The sequence below is a fragment of the Mchenga conophoros genome, linkage group LG7, assembly GCF_057382185.1.
Source record: "Mchenga conophoros isolate Kocher_MC1m ecotype Shallow Benthic linkage group LG7, M_conophoros_male_GT1.1, whole genome shotgun sequence".
NCBI lineage: Eukaryota > Metazoa > Chordata > Actinopteri > Cichliformes > Cichlidae > Mchenga > Mchenga conophoros.
In genome coordinates this window covers 68,238,858-68,258,656 of record NC_140532.1, presented here as the reverse complement: position 1 = coordinate 68,258,656, position 19,799 = coordinate 68,238,858, and the positions used below count along the sequence as shown (strand labels likewise).

Here is a 19,799-nt window from a genome sequence, read left to right as displayed (position 1 = left end):
TAAAATCAGTTACACAGCGATAAAAAGAAACACAAAAATGGCAAGAAGCTGTTGTATTATTAACTGCAATAGCCGGTCGCATGACAGCCACGGGAAGCCGACGGGTAAAGAGATCGGTTGTTATCGGATTACGTCGTTGAAGAGAAATTGTTCGAGCCGTGTTTCCGAAGTAACAAAGAGGCGACTGGATCGCAGCCATTCAAAGACCAAATATAACGTCCCAGAACCCTCCAGCTCACAGGTTAGTCTGCTCCAAGCATTTACACAAAGGTCAGTCTGCTGTTGTAGTTAATGCGTCATTTTTCTTAACATAATTGGTGATATAGGTTACAAGCAAGTCTGGCGCTGAACAGAAATTGTCGTGCTATGCTCCTTTGTTTATTGTGCATAAATAGTGAATTGTCCTGACACAATATTGTGTTTCGCTTCTGTTATTATGGTACATTGACAAAAACATATACTTTTATTCACAGGATAAAACAGGTTTTTTGTATCACTAATTGCCCAGTACGATTACAGCATACAGTATTATTGTCACTGCTACATTTCTGTACCAGAAATTATTTCCACTACTAATTAATTACCGTTGAGCTCAAAGGTCCTATTAATAAACGGTTAAGGAATGTGTATTTATGACGACGATTTGTGAGACTGGTAAACTTATGATACGTACGATGGTCTTTACTTTCTACACGGTGCATTTCAAGGTCCTGCACCCATCCGTCGGTAAACTGTACCTGTGCTTGTTGCAGTGACCTGAAGTTACTAAACTTCATGAGTGTATGCACTCACTCCAAGAACCGTATAATTATAAATATGAGCGTGGTGAAAGTTGGGCAGCACGCTAACATCTTTTGTCCCTCTGTGCGCTCGTAAGGGTCTGACCCTTTCACTCCTTTGATTTTTTCCACGTATCTTTTCTTTGTCTTTTCGTCGAGTTTGTCTTTGTACGGACCGGCATTGTTCTCCTTCGTTTTGTACATACCTTTTTTAGGGGACAAAGAAAAAGCAAGAAGGTATTGGAACCGGAGAATGAACGTTTTGCGGTGCTGCAAATGCTTGCATTTGATGCAGGTACTTGGATTTTTTTGCAACGAGTTCCCGGCATGCAATGCGCGAAAATCAGACGTGAAAGTTCTACTCTTTTGGCTTTGTGTTTATTGTTTTTATTGTTTTTGTTTGTTTCTTCTTTTTTTTTTTTTTTTCCTTTCTTGCTATAATGCTCAACCGAGGATATTACATATTCGGATTAATGATGGAGCCTTGAATGTTACTGTTGTTTCTAAATAAAGTTCTTTAAAAAAAAAAAAAAAAAAGTACCCTAACCCACTCAAAGACCGTGAAGGCCGGAAGTGCGAGGCTTGTGAAATGGGCGGTCTAGCCTCCGTCGCGCTGCCCAGGTTGCCTAGCAACCATGATACTAACAGCTGGAAACGTGTCATACAGCTGTGTTTGACAGAGATGAAGGAGAAAATCTTTTGTTCATTTGTTTGTTGCTACATGAGCTTTGATCATTCTCTGTGAGATTAAGCTCAGCTATTGGACGGCGTATATTTTAAAGTAAAGGCTTTAAAACCAAGTTAGTGCAAACGTCACTAATGTCACATAACTTTGCTGACATGTGGCCAACAGTAATGTTTTCATGTTCTTCGTTATTAAACATTTGCACATAAATAAGTGACATCATATTCAGTACTTACTTAAAGTTCACTCTTCGGCCGCCCCTCATCCACCGTTTTTTTCGGCAAAATTATCCACACCCACCGCCACGCTATGCATTCTGGGATATGTTGGGCCACGAAGTCTACACCGCCACGTCCTTAAAATTCAGGGAAATGAAGGACGCATTTGAGGGCTGCATTTCGAGCAGCCTTTGAATTGGGACAGCCCTCGTCGCGTCGCTGTGACGTAATCGGCCTTAAAATGCGGCCTTTAAGGCTGCAGAGCCTGGATTGGGAGACAGCCAATGTTTTCTACAGTCATTGGTTGTGACTATGACCCCACAAATAATGCTTCTTTCTGAAACACATAACATGACCAAAATCTAATTCTCGCCCCCCTGGTGGTTATTACAAAAAATACAGGTTCAAGGCACTTCTGCAGTGGCCAGAAGCTGGATCCAGGGTTTATACCAGACCTGGGTACGGCCCACAGGTGCCACCCAGCCTTCAATCGTCCCTGAAAATCACCATTACACGAGTAAACAGGAAGTTTAGCAAAGTGCAACAGAGTGTCTGGTGGACTCTGCCACTCGAAGATGCTGAGAGAAAAAGAAGCATGATTCAGGAGAACAGGACGGACTGAGGCTACTACAGGAAATCTGGTTCTTCAGCTGAAAAACTAAGTGGACAGTTTATTGACTTTGTGCTCTGGAGTTTGAGCCGTGATGACCACCACACAGCCCAGTTACTCATTTTTGTAGTGGGACACTGGGAGTTATGTAGGAGCTGGCAGCAGTGCACTCAGTGAAAGGACTACAACTGTTCATGGAGGTAACTGCACGGAGGTGAAATGGGACAGACTAGGAATGTTTGTTACATAGTTCATTATATAGTGACAAAATGTTGGCTTGTTTCATATTTTCTAACTGTGCATGTAACTGTAACATATACTCTGAGCAGAACTGAGTTCAGTTTATTGGTACTTACCCCCGACTGTGTATATGTACTGTATATATATATATATATACAGGGAGTGCAGAATTATTAGGCAAGTTGTATTTTTGAGGAATAATTTTATTATTGAACAACAACCATGTTCTCAATGAACCCAAAAAACTCATTAATATCAAAGCTGAATGTTTTTGGAAGTAGTTTTTAGTTTGTTTTTAGTTTGAGCTATTTTAGGGGGATATCTGTGTGTGCAGGTGACTATTACTGTGCATAATTATTAGGCAACTTAACAAAAAACAAATATATACCCATTTCAATTATTTATTTTTACCAGTGAAACCAATATAACATCTCCACATTCACAAATATACATTTCTGACATTCAAAAACAAAACAAAAACAAATCAGCGACCAATATAGCCACCTTTCTTTGCAAGGACACTCAAAAGCCTGCCATCCATGGATCCTGTCAGTGTTTTGATCTGTTCACCATCAACATTGCGTGCAGCAGCAACCACAGCCTCCCAGACACTGTTCAGAGAGGTGTACTGTTTTCCCTCCTTGTAAATCTCACATTTGATGATGGACCACAGGTTCTCAATGGGGTTCAGATCAGGTGAACAAGGAGGCCATGTCATTAGTTTTTCTTCTTTTATACCCTTTCTTGCCAGCCACGCTGTGGAGTACTTGGACGCGTGTGATGGAGCATTGTCCTGCATGAAAATCATGTTTTTCTTGAAGGATGCAGACTTCTTCCTGTACCACTGCTTGAAGAAGGTGTCTTCCAGAAACTGGCAGTAGGACTGGGAGTTGAGCTTGACTCCATCCTCAACCCGAAAAGGCCCCACAAGCTCATCTTTGATGATACCAGCCCAAACCAGTACTCCACCTCCACCTTGCTGGCGTCTGAGTGGGACTGGAGCTCTCTGCCCTTTACCAATCCAGCCAGGGGCCCATCCATCTGGCCCATCAAGACTCACTCTCATTTCATCAGTCCATAAAACCTTAGAAAAACCAGTCTTGAGATATTTCTTGGCCCAGTCTTGACGTTTCAGCTTGTGTGTCTTGTTCAGTGGTGGTCGTCTTTCAGCCTTTCTTACCTTGGCCATGTCTCTGAGTATTGCACACCTTGTGCTTTTGGGCACTCCAGTGATGTTGCAGCTCTGAAATATGGCCAAACTGGTGGCAAGTGGCATCTTGGCAGCTGCACGCTTGACTTTTCTCAGTTCATGGGCAGTTATTTGGCGCCTTGGTTTTTCCACACGCTTCTTGCGACCCTGTTGACTATTTTGAATGAAACGCTTGATTGTTCGATGATCACGCTTCAGAAGCTTTGCAATTTTGAGACTGCTGCATCCCTCTGCAAGATATCTCACTATTTTTGACTTTTCTGAGCCTGTCAAGTCCTTCTTCTGACCCATTTTGCCAAAGGAAAGGACGTTGCCTAATAATTATGCACACCTGATATAGGGTGTTGATGTCATTAGACCACACCCCTTCTCATTACAGAGATGCACATCACCTAATATGCTTAATTGGTAGTAGGCTTTCGAGCCTATACAGCTTGGAGTCAGACAACATGCATGAAGAGGATGATGTGGACAAAATACTCATTTGCCTAATAATTCTGCACTCCCTGTATATATGTTTTATATTCATACCATATATGTGATTGATTCTACACAGGTGCCAAACAGGTTTCCTCCGGTTCCTAATTAAAAAATAACAGCTAAACAATTTCTGGCATCTTATAGAATTACAATAGAATATCATTTTATAATATAGACTTATTTTATTCTTAAAAAGAGAAACACTTTGTTTAATGTTATGCTCATTAAACAGAAGAATACATTTTCTTATCAAACTCTGTTTTGGTGAAGAATAGAAAACCTGACATTGTAGAGGAGCCAAGTGCTCCTAGTTTCTCTGAACACGTACAGAATAACCAGATTAATATTAAATGAAAGTTTAAAAAGTAAATTGAAAGCAATAAAAATTGTACAATAAATTTATTGCAACAACAATCATAATATAAATGTATCACAGCAACATAACCCTCACGGGTCTTTAGATCTCCAGCTTCCCAGCATGCACTGCACTAAGGTTAAAACTCAGTTTTCCCCTCGCATGCACACAAAGCCTTATGATGTCTTTTTGTTGTTGCGATGAGTCTGAGGGGAGTCTGTGATCAACACTAAGACAAACGGTGATGGAGACAGCGCTGCTCTCCCCACGCTCTCTGATGTGAATACCTGCAGTTAAAGATGAAGACGAACCTGACGGTTAACACGAGCCAAACCCGTCACAGAGGAGAAGCTCTGACACGGAAAAAAGGACGAACCGGAGCTCCTCTGTAACGCACAAAGCTGATTACCTGAATAAGATGCGTAAAACAATGACAGGATAGACGGGAAACCACAGATGTGGAGTCAGTGAACTCGACAGACTGATTTTAGTCGTCACGTACAAATCAGTCAGTAGACTGCTGGAGATACTGCTCAGATATGAACATGAAAAGTTGCAAACACGTAAAGCCACATTGAGCCCAGGTGTAATTAAGCCCCGCCCACACCAAGTCACATGTAACAAAACCTCAATAATCCAGTTTGTCCCTGAGCCGTCGGAAGGATGTTCATCACCGAAGCAGCGCTGCGGTTCGAACATTCGATGCAGCTTCCTCACGCACACCTGGATTTAGGCTGAAGACCCTCCTGAAACGAACACCTCGAGTTTAAGCAGCTTCACACAGAGTGGGATTAAGGAGTCAGGAGCACTTTAAGTAATCAAGCTCAGTTCTGCGTCAGTGGACGGCACTTCATCAGAGTTGTTAATGCGCTTCTATCCGTCTCGCTGGACTGTTTAGGCGCTTTTCATTTCCAGACGGAGTCGCCGAGCCATGGCTGCGGGGCTCGCCGTATAATTATAGGGGAAGCCCCGCCCCCACGGCGTCCTGCCTCCTCCTCATAATAAATCATTGATGGCTGCAGGAGCTGACTGCCCACTACTTGGTTGCATTGCAGTTTTACCCTCATTATGGATCACAAAGACTGAGATAAGTCAGCTTTTATCAGTAATTTGTGCGTTTGAGTTCACGTTTATCCTTTAATGATAAAAAAATGGTCTTTAATAACCTTATTACAATAAACACTCGGTGGTGGATGACATAACAACAGTATATTCACGTTATGTTATTGGTCTGTATTATCACAGAGGGGGGAACTAGCGGTGGCTAACATTAGCCAGGAGAAAGAGCTCAAACCAAGCTGGACGTCCTGATGCAGCCGTAGCGCCCTCTGAGGGTTAGCTCATGGTTTTTGACAGACTTGATAAAAGCTTGTTTTCTATATAAAACATATTTAGTATAAAACTTTTATTTTGATCCACTCTGTAGTTTTTCTTTCTTTTTTCTTTCTTTTTTTTAATGGATAATGTTTCAATAGCAAACTTCTTTTCCTGGTTCGTCTGTCATTTTTATTTTCCGTGTATAAATTCATATTTCCTATCTTTTTTATCTCTGCAGCCTTTTCTTTCTTCCTTTCCTTTTTTATGTAACAGTGACTTTAAGCTCTGTGTCTTTAGATGCTCAAACAGTTCTGAGATCATTTCTCTGAGCGGCCTTTGAGACTGGGACTCCTCAGCCTTCACCTCCTCCTCCTCCTCTCCTTTTTTAAGCCGTTGCCCACTCTGCAGGACTTCACTGCTCTGTGGTTTGATTGAGCGGCTTGTAAACGCCACCAATTAGGACGGGCGATTGGCATACAAAGAGGCCGCTCCTGAATAGTGATGAGAAGTGGGAGGCTTTCCTCCCTCCTTGGTCGTTGTCAGGGGATCTGAGGAGGAGAAGGAGGAGAAGGAAAAGCCAGGCGGCCGTGTTTTGACAGCCTGAATAGACGGAGCAGTGGAAGTGGCTGAGGAAGGCTTTTGTTATGCTAACTGCTAGCTAACGGGCCCTTATTCATGTCTCCTCGACACCGAATGACTTGATTTAATTATCTTGTTGCTTCTCGTGGAGGAGAGGGCTTCAGGACGGGAGCAGCAGAGGGTGAGGATGATGAGGGAGGGGGGAAAGGTCACTCTCCAGATTCCTGGGGAATGTTTTTTTGTCTTGACAGGATGACGGCACGAGTGTCTCCAGCCTTTGCAGAGGCACTATGTAATTCTGCACAGATGTTTCCATGTTTTAATTACATGTAGTTTGAGAATCTGTCATCTCACCTCACTTCATCACATCCAACCCTGATACCACAGGGAAGCTGCTCTGTGCACACGATGCACCCCCACCCCCCCACCCCCATGCACCAAAACTGTTTGAGGCCGGGTGGAAGTAGTTCACACTGTTTCATTATTTTATGTACGGTTATTTTATCCTGATCAATTCAAACCTTGACTGACTGCAGATATAATGACTTTAAACTACATGAAAATACCTGAAACAGCTTCTGCTTGTCCCACAGTCGCTTACTGAGACTCCTCTGTGAGTGTGAGTTGGACCACTAATGAGGAAGATGAAGAGCGTCCTCCTCCTCTCCAGGGATTCACGCTCCTCCTTACCAACAAACCAGCACTCTGTTCCACACAGTGAATGTCCATCATAGGACGTCATCCTGCAGAGCTCAGAGGGCTGTTTTTTCCATTATTACCCATAATCCTTTGTGCCTCTGTGTTTTCAGTGAATGTGGAGCAGTTTTCTCAGAAGAACATGCAGACGTTCATCTCAGATTCTAACCCTCACTGTCAGAGAGGCGTCTGAAGAACTGTCTTCAATGAACAAGAAGTCCTGAAACTGGACACTGTCCAAACAAAGGCCAATACCAGTCTAAAGTGGGTCTAAATACCAGTCTAGAACTAGTCCAATACCAGTCTAGAACTAGTCCAACACCAGTCTAAATACCAGTCTAAAACTTGTCCAACACCAGTCTAGAACTAGTCCAACACCAGTCTAAACAAGTCTAAAACTAGTCTAAATACCAGTCTAGAACTAGTCCAATACCAGTCTAGAACTAGTCCAATACCAGTCTAGAACTAGTCCAATACCAGTCTAAATACCAGTCTAGAACTTGTCCAACACCAGTCTAAATACCAGTCTAGAACTAGTCCAACACCAGTCTAAACCAGTCTAAAGTGGGTCTAAATACCAGTCTAGAACTAGTCTAAATACCAGTCTAGAACTAGTTCAATACCAGTCTAAAACTAGTCCAATACCAGTCTAGAACTAGTCCAACACCAGTCTAGAACTAGTCCAACACCAGTCTAAACCAGTCTAAAACTAGTCCAATACCAGTCTAGAACTAGTCCAATACCAGTCTAAAACTAGTCCAATACCAGTCTTGAACTAGTCCAACACCAGTCTAGAACTAGTCCAACACCAGTCTAAACCAGTCTAAAACTAGTCTAAATACCAGTCTAGAACTAGTTCAATACCAGTCTAAAACTAGTCTAAATACCAGTCTAGAACTAGTCCAATACCAGTCTAAAACTAGTCCAATACCAGTCTTGAACTAGTCCAACACCAGTCTAGAACTAGTCCAACACCAGTCTAAACCAGTCTAAAACTAGTCTAAATACCAGTCTAAAACTAGTCCAATACCAGTCTTGAACTAGTCCAACACCAGTCTAGAACTAGTCCAACACCAGTCTAAACCAGTCTAAAACTAGTCTAAATACCAGTCTAAAACTAGTCTAAATACCAGTCTAGAACTAGTTCAATACCAGTCTAAAACTAGTCCAATACCAGTCTAGAACTAGTCCAACACCAGTCTAGAACTAGTCCAACACCAGTCTAAACCAGTCTAAAACTAGTCCAATACCAGTCTAGAACTAGTCCAATACCAGTCTAAAACTAGTCCAATACCAGTCTTGAACTAGTCCAACACCAGTCTAGAACTAGTCCAACACCAGTCTAAACCAGTCTAAAACTAGTCTAAATACCAGTCTAGAACTAGTCCAATACCAGTCTAAAACTAGTCCAATACCAGTCTAGAACTAGTCCAATACCAGTCTAAATACCAGTCTAAAACTTGTCCAACACCAGTCTAAATACCAGTCTAGAACTAGTCCAACACCAGTCTAGAACTAGTCCAACACCAGTCTAAACCAGTCTAAAACTAGTCCAATACCAGTCTAGAACTAGTCCAACACCAGTCTAGAACTAGTCCAACACCAGTCTAAACCAGTCTAAAACTAGTCTAAATACCAGTCTTCAACAATTCTTCCCGCAATCATTCGAATACAGTCAGTCTGGAACACCTTTAGTCTTTACCTGAAAACATCAAACAGTGTCAGCTGTATGCTGCACATGTGCTGCAAGACTAAACTTTACGAACGCTTGTGTCGAGACGAAACCCTTACACTCGCCGACAGCTGCAGACATCAGTGTAGCTACGTTTCCAGAGGTTTGACATAATGGATGTAGGCTTGACGGGTTTTTACTCCTCGACTCGGTTTCTATCCTAACAGCAAGCGTTATCGGTGGAGTCTGGGGAGTCAACTGTACTTTTATTTTCTCCCGATGACACAAAGAGCGACTGGAGAAGTGAAGAGGACTGCGAGCGACACAATGACTGAAACAGCGAACATGAAAGGGATTTATTCAGGGAAGAAATGAAAGAATAAACGAACGGCGCTCGTTAACACGCCGAGAGGAGACCCCTCCAATCTGCCAAGCTCACCACAGACTGTAAATAAATATGTCAGGTTGAGAGATGAAAGCTGCCTCATCCTCTCAGAGTCCTCTGAAGTGTGTTTTATCGAGCCTTTGAGAGCTGTAACCGTCTTTTTAGGGATTTAATGGATTCGTTAGATATTAGCCTTTAGCGCTCCTTCAGGGAGCATCACTGTCAGTCTGCTGGAGCCTTACATGATGTTCACACAGCAAACACATCACAAATGATCCCAGAGATAATTATGAATGCATGTCCTGTGAACGCAGGCTGCAGGTCCACTCTGCTTCCACTCAGGAAACAAACACCAATCAAAAATCATTCAGCGTCAGGAAAAAATGTGGCTGCATTTTTTTTTGAAAAGTAAACTAATTTAGGAGAGTTATGTAATATTTGAAAAAAAAAGTAATATTTTACCGTATTTTCACGACCATAAGGCGCACTTATGTCAGGGTTCCTGGGTCGGTGACCCAGTATTTTCAGTTCACGTTCACTGTTTATCTTCTGCCTGTTCCACTTCCTGTTTTATTGTGTTAGCCTTGGTCCATGTGCATTATGTTCCGTCCTCTTCCCGTTTATCATTAGTTCATTATGTTCAGCTGTGTACTCACCAGGTTCTAATCTCTCATCACTCAGCCTGTGTATTTATGTCCCTCAGTTCAACCAGTCCAATGTCGTGTCATTGATGTTATTGTGATGTTGTCTCTCCGTCTGTATGTTCAGTTAGTCAGTCAGTGCTTCAGTCAGTCGTCCAGCCAGCCATTTTCTCCCTTTGTTCTGTTCATCCACTCCTTATAATAAATCGTCACCTACCTGCGAGTCCTGCGTTTGGGTTCCTTCTTCCTCGCCTCCACCCAACCGCTGACAGAATGACACGACCCGTGCCACGAAGACACGTTTGGAACCCAGCGGACTTGGACCTCTACGAGCGGCAGGAGGTAGCGCTCTCCTTGTGGGCGGAAAAGCTCAAGGAGAGACAGCGGCTCTTCGCGGAGCGAGAGCACGTCTTCGAGGGCACTCGCTTGGCTCTGGGCGGGCCTCGGAGACGCCGCGTTCCCCCACCTGCTGCCTCACCTGTACCGGAGCATTTGCCGTGGAGAGTGGACGTTCCACGCCGCGCTTCGGCCACTCCCTCTCTCGCCACTCCGCTCCTCGCTCCCACACCCGCCGCCTCATCCGCCGGACCTCCACCATCGCCGCGGCACAACGGCTACGCCTCCCACCTCGGCTCAACGGAGGCTACCGCGCCAGAGGCTCTGCTGTTTTCCCCGGCCGCTTCCGCTTCCCAGAGAAAGCGGCGCACACGCCGCCATAGAACGGACTACTTTCAGCCACTCCCAATGGTGAGCTCCAGTGACTGTTTTTCGCACTCACCATCTGATTATTCACTTAAAACGCACAATAAACCCATCTCTCATTCATGGGATGTTTCCCTCCTGGAGGATTCTGTGGACTGGGAAGATTTGTTCTGCTCTGCTCCTCCAAAGACTGTAAATAGTGGTGGCAGAAAAATCAGAACAATCTCCAATAAACCTGCCAGTAACACACACACCGTCACTATTTCCACACCCAGTATTCAGCCATTTCCCACCAGCACAGGGGCCCAGTCTACGCCCACACCAGTGCCAGCTCCCAGGAGGAGGGCAGCTGCGACCCGGTCTACCTCCACACCCGCTTCTGTTTCTCAGGTGGGGGTGACTGGTGTCCAGCCACCTTCCGTGCCCGTCCCAGCGCCCAGGTTGAGGGCAACCAGAACCCAGCTTGACCTCCCTGGAGGCTTGGAGGAGCTAACCGGTCCACCTGCTACTTCACCACTTCATCCACCTCCTGACCCAGCCTTTCACGCCCTCGCACTATCCCTAGTTAGATTAGCTGAACTGTCCCCTGCCCAGGCACCAGCCTTACGAGCCCAAGCCGTAATTTTATCTCCGTCACTAGCTCAATCTGTAGCTCAGCCAGCAGCCACGCCTGCCTCTGTTCCTCCCTTAGCATCTCCACTCCAGTCAGTTCCCTCACCTGCTGTTCAGCTTTCCCTCCAGTCAGTTCCCTCACCTGCTGTTCAGCTTTCCCTCCAGTCAGTTCCCTCACCTGCTGTCCAGTCTCCTCCTGTCCTCCAGTCACCTCCTGTAGCTCAGTCCCCTCCTGTCCTCCAGTCACCTCCTGTAGCTCAGTCCCCTCCTGTCCTCCAGTCACCTCCTGTAGCTCAGTCCCCTGTCCAGTCAGTCCAGTCGCCCCCTGTTTCCCAGTCGCCGGTCTACCATCCTGTTCAGTTCCCGGACCTGCAGCCACAGCACCCAGAGCCAGCTGTGAGCCTTCCTGCTTCTCAGCCAGGGGTTTCCGCACCCGCTGGCCCGGCCAAGGGTGAAGTGTGGGCGTTGATCGTATATACCGGGACAATCGCACATACCTGTATAAAAGAACAGGTATGTGCATTATGCAGGACATCGTTGTTTTAACAACCCTGAAAATGGCAAAGAGACACGCTTACGAAGCACAGTTTAAACTGAAGGCCATCAGCTACGCGGAGGAACATGGAAATCGAGCAGCCGCGAGAGAATTTAAGATTAACGAATCGATGGTTCGCAAATGGAGGAAGCTGGAAAACAAGCTCCGGCAGGTCAAGAAAACGCAGCTGAGTTTCCGCGGACATAAGGCGAGGTGGCCCGAGTTGGAGGAAAGACTCGAGCGGTGGATCATCGAGCAAAGAGCGAGCGGGAGAAGCGTTTCGACGGTCACCATTCGGCTAAAAGCAGTTTCACTAGCTGAAGAGATGAACATTGAACATTTCCAAGGAGGTCCGTCTTGGTGCTTTCGTTTTATGAAACGGTGCCATTTTTCCATCCGGACCAGGACTACGGTAGCGCAGCAACTTCCAGCGGATTATAAGGAAAAGCTGGCCATCTTCAGCTCCTACTGCAGCAAACACATCGGCGACAAACACATCCAGCCCAGCCACATCACTAACATGGACGAGGTCCCGCTCACTTTCGACATCCCGGTGAGTCACACTGTGGAGAAGAAGGGGACCAGCACGGTAGCGATACGCACAACGGGGCACGAAAAGTCTTCTTTTACTGTTGTGCTTGGCTGCCATGCTAATGGACAGAAACTGCCGCCTATGGTGATTTTTAAGCGAAAGACTTTGCCTAAAGAGAAGTTTCCAGCAGGAATCATCATTAAGGCAAATGAAAAGGGCTGGATGGATGAGGAAACGATGAAAGACTGGCTGAGGGAGGTGTATGTAAGGAGACCAGGTGGTTTTTTCCACGCATCACCATCGCTGTTGATCTGTGACTCTATGCGTGCCCATCTCACAGCCGATGTGAAAAACTAATGAAACAAATGAACTGTGAGCTTGCTGTCATTCTGGGAGGCCTGACAAAGGAACTCCAACCGCTGGGCATCGGTGTGAACCGCCCGTTCAAAGTAAGGCTGCGAGCGGCCTGGGAGCGATGGATGACCGGTGGAGACCACAGTTTCACTAAGAGTGGAAGGCAGCGCCGGGCGAGTTACGCCACAATTTGCCAATGGATTGTAGATGCTTGGGCTAACATGTCTGCTGGCACTGTTGTTCGAGCTTTCGCAAAAGCCGGCATCATTTCCGAGGAGCCGCACGGCACGGAAAGTGACTCTGACAGTGAAGAAAGTGAACCTGGCATGTTTGATGGAGATTTAGTGCAGCTGTTCAGACACAGAGGATGAGGACTTCGATGGGTTTGATTGATGATAAAAATGTGAGTACCAAACTTTGTTTTGCTCCTGCTTTATTTTTAAATACGCATACGGTACTTGTATGCGCCCTATGGTCCAGTGCGCCTTATGTGTGTGTTAAATACAGTAATGGCACACATAACTGAGACTGCGCCTTTTAGCACAGTGCGCCTTATGGTCGTGAAAATACGGTAATCTAAAAATAAAAAAACTCTAATATTTCATGACATTCAGAAACATGTAAAAACAAATGTGAAGAAAAAACTGGATACTTTTCCAAGAAAAACCAAAATCTGGCGTGGGTCACCCGTCGTCCTACAGCATCGCTCAGATTTCACTGATCGGGTTTGTGCTCACACGCCGCCAAACGCTCTGAAGGATGTTTCAGAACAATTAATAATGTTATAAACTTTTAAAATACAGTGGTCCCTCGCTATAACGCGGTTCACCTTTTGTGGCCTAGCCCATTGTCAATCAATCTCGCGCCGTGTCTCCTGTGCAGTACAGAATGCGTTCAGCTTGTCAAGTTTACGTAAATCTTTCATCTCTACAGTGTGACTCTGAAGTGCTGCACTGCATGTTTGTAAGTTTTCTCCCAAGCAAACACAACACTGTCGACGAAACGCTTTGCACCGTCAGAGGCTCCTGCGGTAGGAAGATGCTAACCATCGCACAAACAGTTGGACTTCTGGACATGCTAAAACTTTTTTTGCTGCCTTTGTTTTATAAGAAAAATGCGCGCACGCACACGTCCTCCACCCACACACGCCCATATTTTGCTCCATTGCAGTTTATTTTACACCTCAAACATTTAGTAAACAGTTAAGCAAATACAAGTAAACTGCAGGTAGTAATAAATAAACCACTAACTCTTTTACGCTGCGTACACGGGTGATTTTGAACACGCAGCTGTTTCGTCCACGTAAACGGCGTTTCGAATCACCGAAAACAGACTTTTAAAACTCCTTTTTTTGCGTTTCCGTGTGGACGAGGAATGCAGAGTTGGTCACGCAGCGTCAAAGCTATGTGCCTTTTTCACGCCACGCTGTGGCCACATTATTGTTTACAGGAGATGAATCGCAGAATGATAGAGACGAAATGCTGTTAATCTGACTGTCTGCAGGTTTACACGCAGTTACTGTCCCTCCATTACAAAGGCAGAGGCTCACGGTGTCATTATTTTACATGTAGTTGTTTTTTCCTGTGTAATAATGTTCAACATTGCTGTCAATACATTTTTCAAAAATGCCTCTCTGTGGTTAAAAATATAAACAACTGTGGGATCCTGTTTGTCCGTGATTTAAACAGCCCAGCGCTGCTCCCGACGCAGGGAAGACCTGCAGGGAGACCTGTATGGGCTCAAAATGTGGTCATAAATATTTTGTACTTGTAAAAAAGATTTGTATGTGTAAAAAAGATTTGTGTGTGCGTAAAAAAAGATTTGTATGTGTAAAAAAGATTTGTGTGTGCGTAAAAAAGATTTGTATGTGTAAAAAAGATTTGTGTGTGCGTAAAAAAGATTTGTATGTGTAAAAAAGATTTGTGTGTGCGTAAAAAAGATTTGTGTTTGCGTAAAAAAGATTTGTATGTGTAAAAAAGATTTGTGTGTGCGTAAAAAAGATTTGTGTGTGGACTTAGCCAAAAAACCCCTGCAAGTTACAACTACGAATTTTGACCCTATTTTTCTTCCTTTCATCTGATTGGTGATGTAATGTGTAACAATCCAATCAGAGAACAGATGGGTTTGGCTGTCGGAGGGGCGCTTTTTTTTAACTGCAGGTCTTTGAAGGGAATAAATGCCCTTTTACATGCCAACCCAGCGTTTTCCTTCATCACCACGAAGGAAAACAGTCTGTGGTCGTCCGAGTTTGGTGATTTTTGTGTCACAGGACTACGTGTTTAATACAGGGACTTCCACAGCCTTTTCAACAGCACTGCGGACCGCGGGGCGGGGGCGGGCAGTGTTTTGGAAATGACAGTCTTCATTACAAAGCTTTCTTCGTTATGAATTAGCATACATGTTTTTATTGAACATTTGAAGAACCAGCAAAAAAAACAAACTCTTGTAGAGGACATAAAGTCAGAGATAGAAAAGACAAGGAGCAGGTGCATCTAGTACAGGTAGAGCTGCTGCAAAAACCCACAGAGCCCAGCAGCCAGCGCAACAAATTCTGGATCCTTTGCTTTTAGTTAGCAGTTAGCATTAGCAGCACATCCTGCGTCCGATGTGAAAGGACTTTTATGCTGCCACTGTGACTCACAGCCATGGTCCTGGGTCAGCCCTGACTTTGTGTTAAACTAATCCTAAAGTAATAATGGTATTTCTAACCACTGATATAGCACAACTTTTTCCTTTCAACAGCTACTGAAAGTTAGGGGACCTAGCTGCTATCGGATATTTATATAGCGATCCTCCAGCTTCAAACTGTATCACCCTTCAAGGACCTGCAGTTCAAAAAAGCGCCCCTCCGACAGCCAAACCCATCTGTTCTCTGATTGGATTGTTACATTTGTGATTGACATGACATTGACCAATCAGATGAAAGGAAGAAAAATAGGGTCAAAATCCGTACTTGTAACTTGCAGGGGTGTTTTTCTAAGTCCACACACAAATCTTTTTTACGCACACACAAATCTTTTTTACACATACAAATCTTTTTTACGCACACACAAATTCTTTTTACACATACAAATCTTTTTTACAAGTACAAAATATTTATGACCACATTTTGAGCCCATAGACCTGCCTCAGCACCTGTGCAGGTGAAGCCAAAGGGCAGATTTGCTTCACCATATTTTCTTTGGCTTAGAATGAAGTTGGTTTGGAAACATATTCAGCGATGCTTCATCTCCTGCTTTGCGTTTGTGTGGGCGCCGTGCTAGCAGTGTCCAAGCGTTGTTTTTTATTTTTCCCCTTTTCTTACCCCCCCCCCCCCCCCCCCCCCTTGCAATGGCTCTGTGCCCCCCCTTGGGGGCGGGCCCCACACTTTGGGAAGGTCTGTGCTAAAGGCAGAAGTTACCATATTTTTTGGATTATAAGGTGCAATAAGGAAACAAAACAGTCAGATAAGTCAAACTTTACTCATCTCATTCTTCTTGCTTTGTCTACTTCCGCACCATTGATTCGTTAATGATTCGTTACTGTTGAATTCTTTGGCAGCTGATTTGATCTTTGGTTTCATTCGATAACACTGGACTTATTTTTCTACGAAGGTTTAAACTTTGAGAGCGTTTAAACAAGAGAGAAGAGTGTGAAAATGTTCATGCCTGTGTGGGAAAGTGCATAAAGTGTGTGGTGAGGGGTTTCACAGCCTTAAAACATCTATAATAATTGTAAAAAATAAAGTTGGCTACTTCGTGGATTTCACCTGTCGCTAGTTATTTTTAGAACGTAACTCCCGCGATAAACGAGGGAGCGCTGTATGTCAAAGCAGTAGAAATATTTTGTGCTGAGAACTCGGTGTAAAGATTCTGTCTGACGGGGATGTCAGAGCTAAAAGTTTTCTGTGAATGTTGATGAGTTTGTGTTGTTGTTGTTTGGCAGAGCGAGGAGGACGACACGAGGAGCGTCACAACGTCCTCCGTCATGGTGAGACACAAAGAGCCTTCGCTGTGTGTGTGTGTGTGTGTGTGTGTGAAAGAGCTGAAACAGACCCTCCCCCCAATGCCGTTCCCATGGTGATGTCCCATAATGACACAGCGCTGGCTGCTCATTGGCTGTGATGGCCTCCTGCTGCTGTCTGACTGGACCCAGCAGGAACTGTCCGCCTGTTACTGGGCTGTAAGTTTGCAGAGCGACAGTTTCGTTATTGATTCGTGTCCAGATCGCGGAGTCTGATCGATGTTTGTGGCTTCAGTTTGTTCAGGCTCCGGCTTGGATTAACCAGCGTCTGCTGCGACACCAGTTATACTTTACTGACCGAGGTAAAGTCCAGCCTCTCGTCAGTCCAACACGAGCTCCAAATCAGACCAAACCAGACTAAACTACTATCTGGTGTCCATGAGTGTACAGCTCTCGGTTGGTTTCTGAGTCTCAGCCCTTCGGACGCCTACGCCAAGCTGAGGGCAGGTTTCCTCTGCAGCTGACTGAAAACACGTCTCTGTGCTGGAAACAAGTTTTAAACGTGCACTGAGCTGGACGTGTTTTCTTCCTGCTGCATCAGGGTCGACTGCGAGCCGTTAGCCGTGTTGCTCGCCGCCACGGCGTGCCATCAAGCTGAAGGACGGCCTCCCTCTGTGCCCGCCCAGGCTGTGTAATTAACACGGAGCTATCAGGTAAACAGTGAGGACAGCCCGGCAGGCCTCTGATTAAAGGCCTGGGTGGTGCTTCGCAGCACCCTGCTGGCCAATAAACACCACTAATGGCGTCAGGATCCCCGCTCGCCCGCCGCCCAGCAGCCCCCGCCTTGGCTAGAGGACAACGAGGACGCCAGTTTATGACAGAAAATCAAGACACTAGAGGAAATGTTACAAAATCAGTTTTTAGCATCAAACTGAAAGTTTGGAAGAAAACACGTTCACCTCGCTCAACAGTTCCAAATGTCAGGGGGCGGAGACAGCCTGGGCTTCGTCGCTTCTTCATTGGTGTTCGGTTATAGTTTAAATACAGATGGAGGTCACCTTCCTCTCCTTTCCTCTCCCTCCCCTTCCTCCCCCAGTCTCTGTTCCACAGGGTTTCTCTGGATCCTCTGGAGAAGGAGTGGCTGAAGAGCTGTGCCGTGGGGAACGTGGCCACCCAGCGCCGGCTGCTCGCTCAGGAGCCCGGGCTCGTGCTAAAGAAGGTCCGCTTCAGACCTAGTGCTCCTGTGCGGTGCTCTGACGCAGAAGGTGTCATTTAGTGATCAGTAGCTGCTGGATTAAAGCCATCAGTGTTTGTTACACACACAGCGATGCTTGAATAGAGTCTGGTGCATTAGCTGGAGCGCGTGCAGTAGGACTTATAGGCGGAGATAGTGAGCACGCCGCTATTCTGATTCATCCTCTAAACACTTGAACTCTTTCCTTTTTCCTTTCCTCTTTTCTCACCTCGTCAGGATTTCATCACTGTAAGTAAAACACTTGCTTACCTGCTCACAGGTCATATTTTCATAGGATGACTGAATTATTTCTGTTTCACACGTGCAGCTCAAAGAGCTTCACGGAGGAGGATTAGAGAACAGAAAGGTCACACGGGCCGGTCTCCCATGGAAATATGTGCATTCACCAACCAGCTGGTGGGTGGTAGCTGGTGTCAGTGGGTGGAACCTGTCACAGAGAGGTTGACCATGCTGCACTGAAAGCCTGTTGCCCGTATCTGTATAGAAGATGCTGGCTTGTCTGCTCGAAGTATAGCATAGCATCTTTATTTATAAGGGTTAGGGGTGCTACAAATATAGAAGAAAGAGAAAACAGTTTAAATTCCATATAGAATATCTTAAAATTAAAAATAATGTAATTAATAAGAAACATATTAAGAGACATCAACAAGTCCTGCTGTGCTGAAAGCCAAGGTAAATAAATATGTTTTAAGACGTGATTTAAAAACAGATAAGGAAGGTCCTGTCTAACATGTAAAGGCAACTCATTCCACAGTTTTGGTGCTGCCACAGCAAACGCCCGATCCCCTCTGAGCTCACGATTAGTCCTGGGCTCGCTCAGGAGGAGCTGGTCTGCCCACCTGAGGGGCCGGGAGGGTATGTGTGGATGAAGAGCTCAGAGAGGTACAGAGGGGCAGCATTGGACAGACATTTAAAAACAAATAAAAGCAGCTTAAAATGATCCTAAAATGCACGGGCAGCCAATGAAGTGAATATAAAACTGGGTGATGTGCTCGCATCTACGAGTGTCAGTCAAAAGACGTGCAGCAGCATTCTGAGCTAGCTGCAGTCGAAGAACAGAAGATCGACTCACCCCAAAATGAAGGGAATTACAGTTGCCTTCACAATAAGAACTGCACCTTCGGAAATGTTTTGGTTGCAGTGTAAAAACACAACCGTTTACGGTGGTGCAACACCATCTTTGTGACTGATTTCATCTGGTGACAGCCAGCAACAGCAGCCACTGATCTGGTGACACGGTTTTCTCCAGCGACCGGAGGTTTCCAGAGAATCACCGACTGGTCTCTGTCTGACTGAGTTTTCTTTTACTACATCTCGCCAAAAACAAGTGAAAACCAACAATTAAACATCAAAACCTGCAGGTCCTCTGATGCTCAGCAGAGGCAGCAGTGAGTCCTCACAGGCAGCTTCCTGCTAAGCTTCGCCTCAGCTCATTGGAGACCATGAACTGACCTCTGGACCCAAACTTTCAAAGCTCCCAGTCTGCCTCCTAACTTTGTTGTGTTGTTTTGGACAGGAACCGCCTTTAATCTGAGGCTCTCTACTGGAAGCAGGAAGTAGGTGTGGCTTTACTTTTGCAGACAGTAATAATTGGTTCATTTAATAATAAGTGTTCCTCTGGTTCCATGCTGCAGCCTGCCGCTCCACCTGAGCTCTGCCGTCACCACGCTGTCAGCAAACGTCGATAAATGGCTTCAGAGCCGGACGCTTTCACAAAATAATTGGCTTAAGGAAATTAAATGTTCAAAGAGCAACAAAGACGTTAGTAATCTGCTTATTGAAAAGAAAGAAAGGGGAGTGCAGCTGAATGAATGGAGGGGGGGTAATGATCCTATTAGTTTGGATAAGAAGCTGCTGAGAGTCAGGCAGCAGGTGAGGACGAGGATCAGATAAACAGAAGACTGAGGACGGAGGCTTCATGGTTACTGTCTGGACCGTCCTGAGTAAACTACGCTGACGTGTGAGAAGAGCTGTAATCATTTTCATGAATAAAGCTGAGC

At 45.2% G+C, this 19,799-nt stretch overlaps 1 protein-coding gene across 3 annotated transcripts in view; it reads left to right on the top strand.

The window, feature by feature from the left end:
- The window catches only part of LOC146571707 (uncharacterized), a 72,190-nt gene that overhangs the window by 19,443 nt on the left and 32,948 nt on the right, over positions 1 to 19,799 (top strand). Inside the window, exons 5-6 of one of the 3 annotated variants that reach the window (XM_085281029.1) lie at positions 16,527 to 16,571; positions 17,641 to 17,763. In XM_085281029.1, coding sequence (XP_085137155.1) covers positions 16,527 to 16,571; positions 17,641 to 17,763 — 168 coding nt within the window. Of the gene's footprint in view, positions 1 to 3,258; positions 14,491 to 16,526; positions 16,572 to 17,640; positions 17,764 to 19,799 lie in introns of those variants that run through there. The other 2 variants (XR_014893158.1, XM_085281028.1) reach the window with 2 other exon arrangements.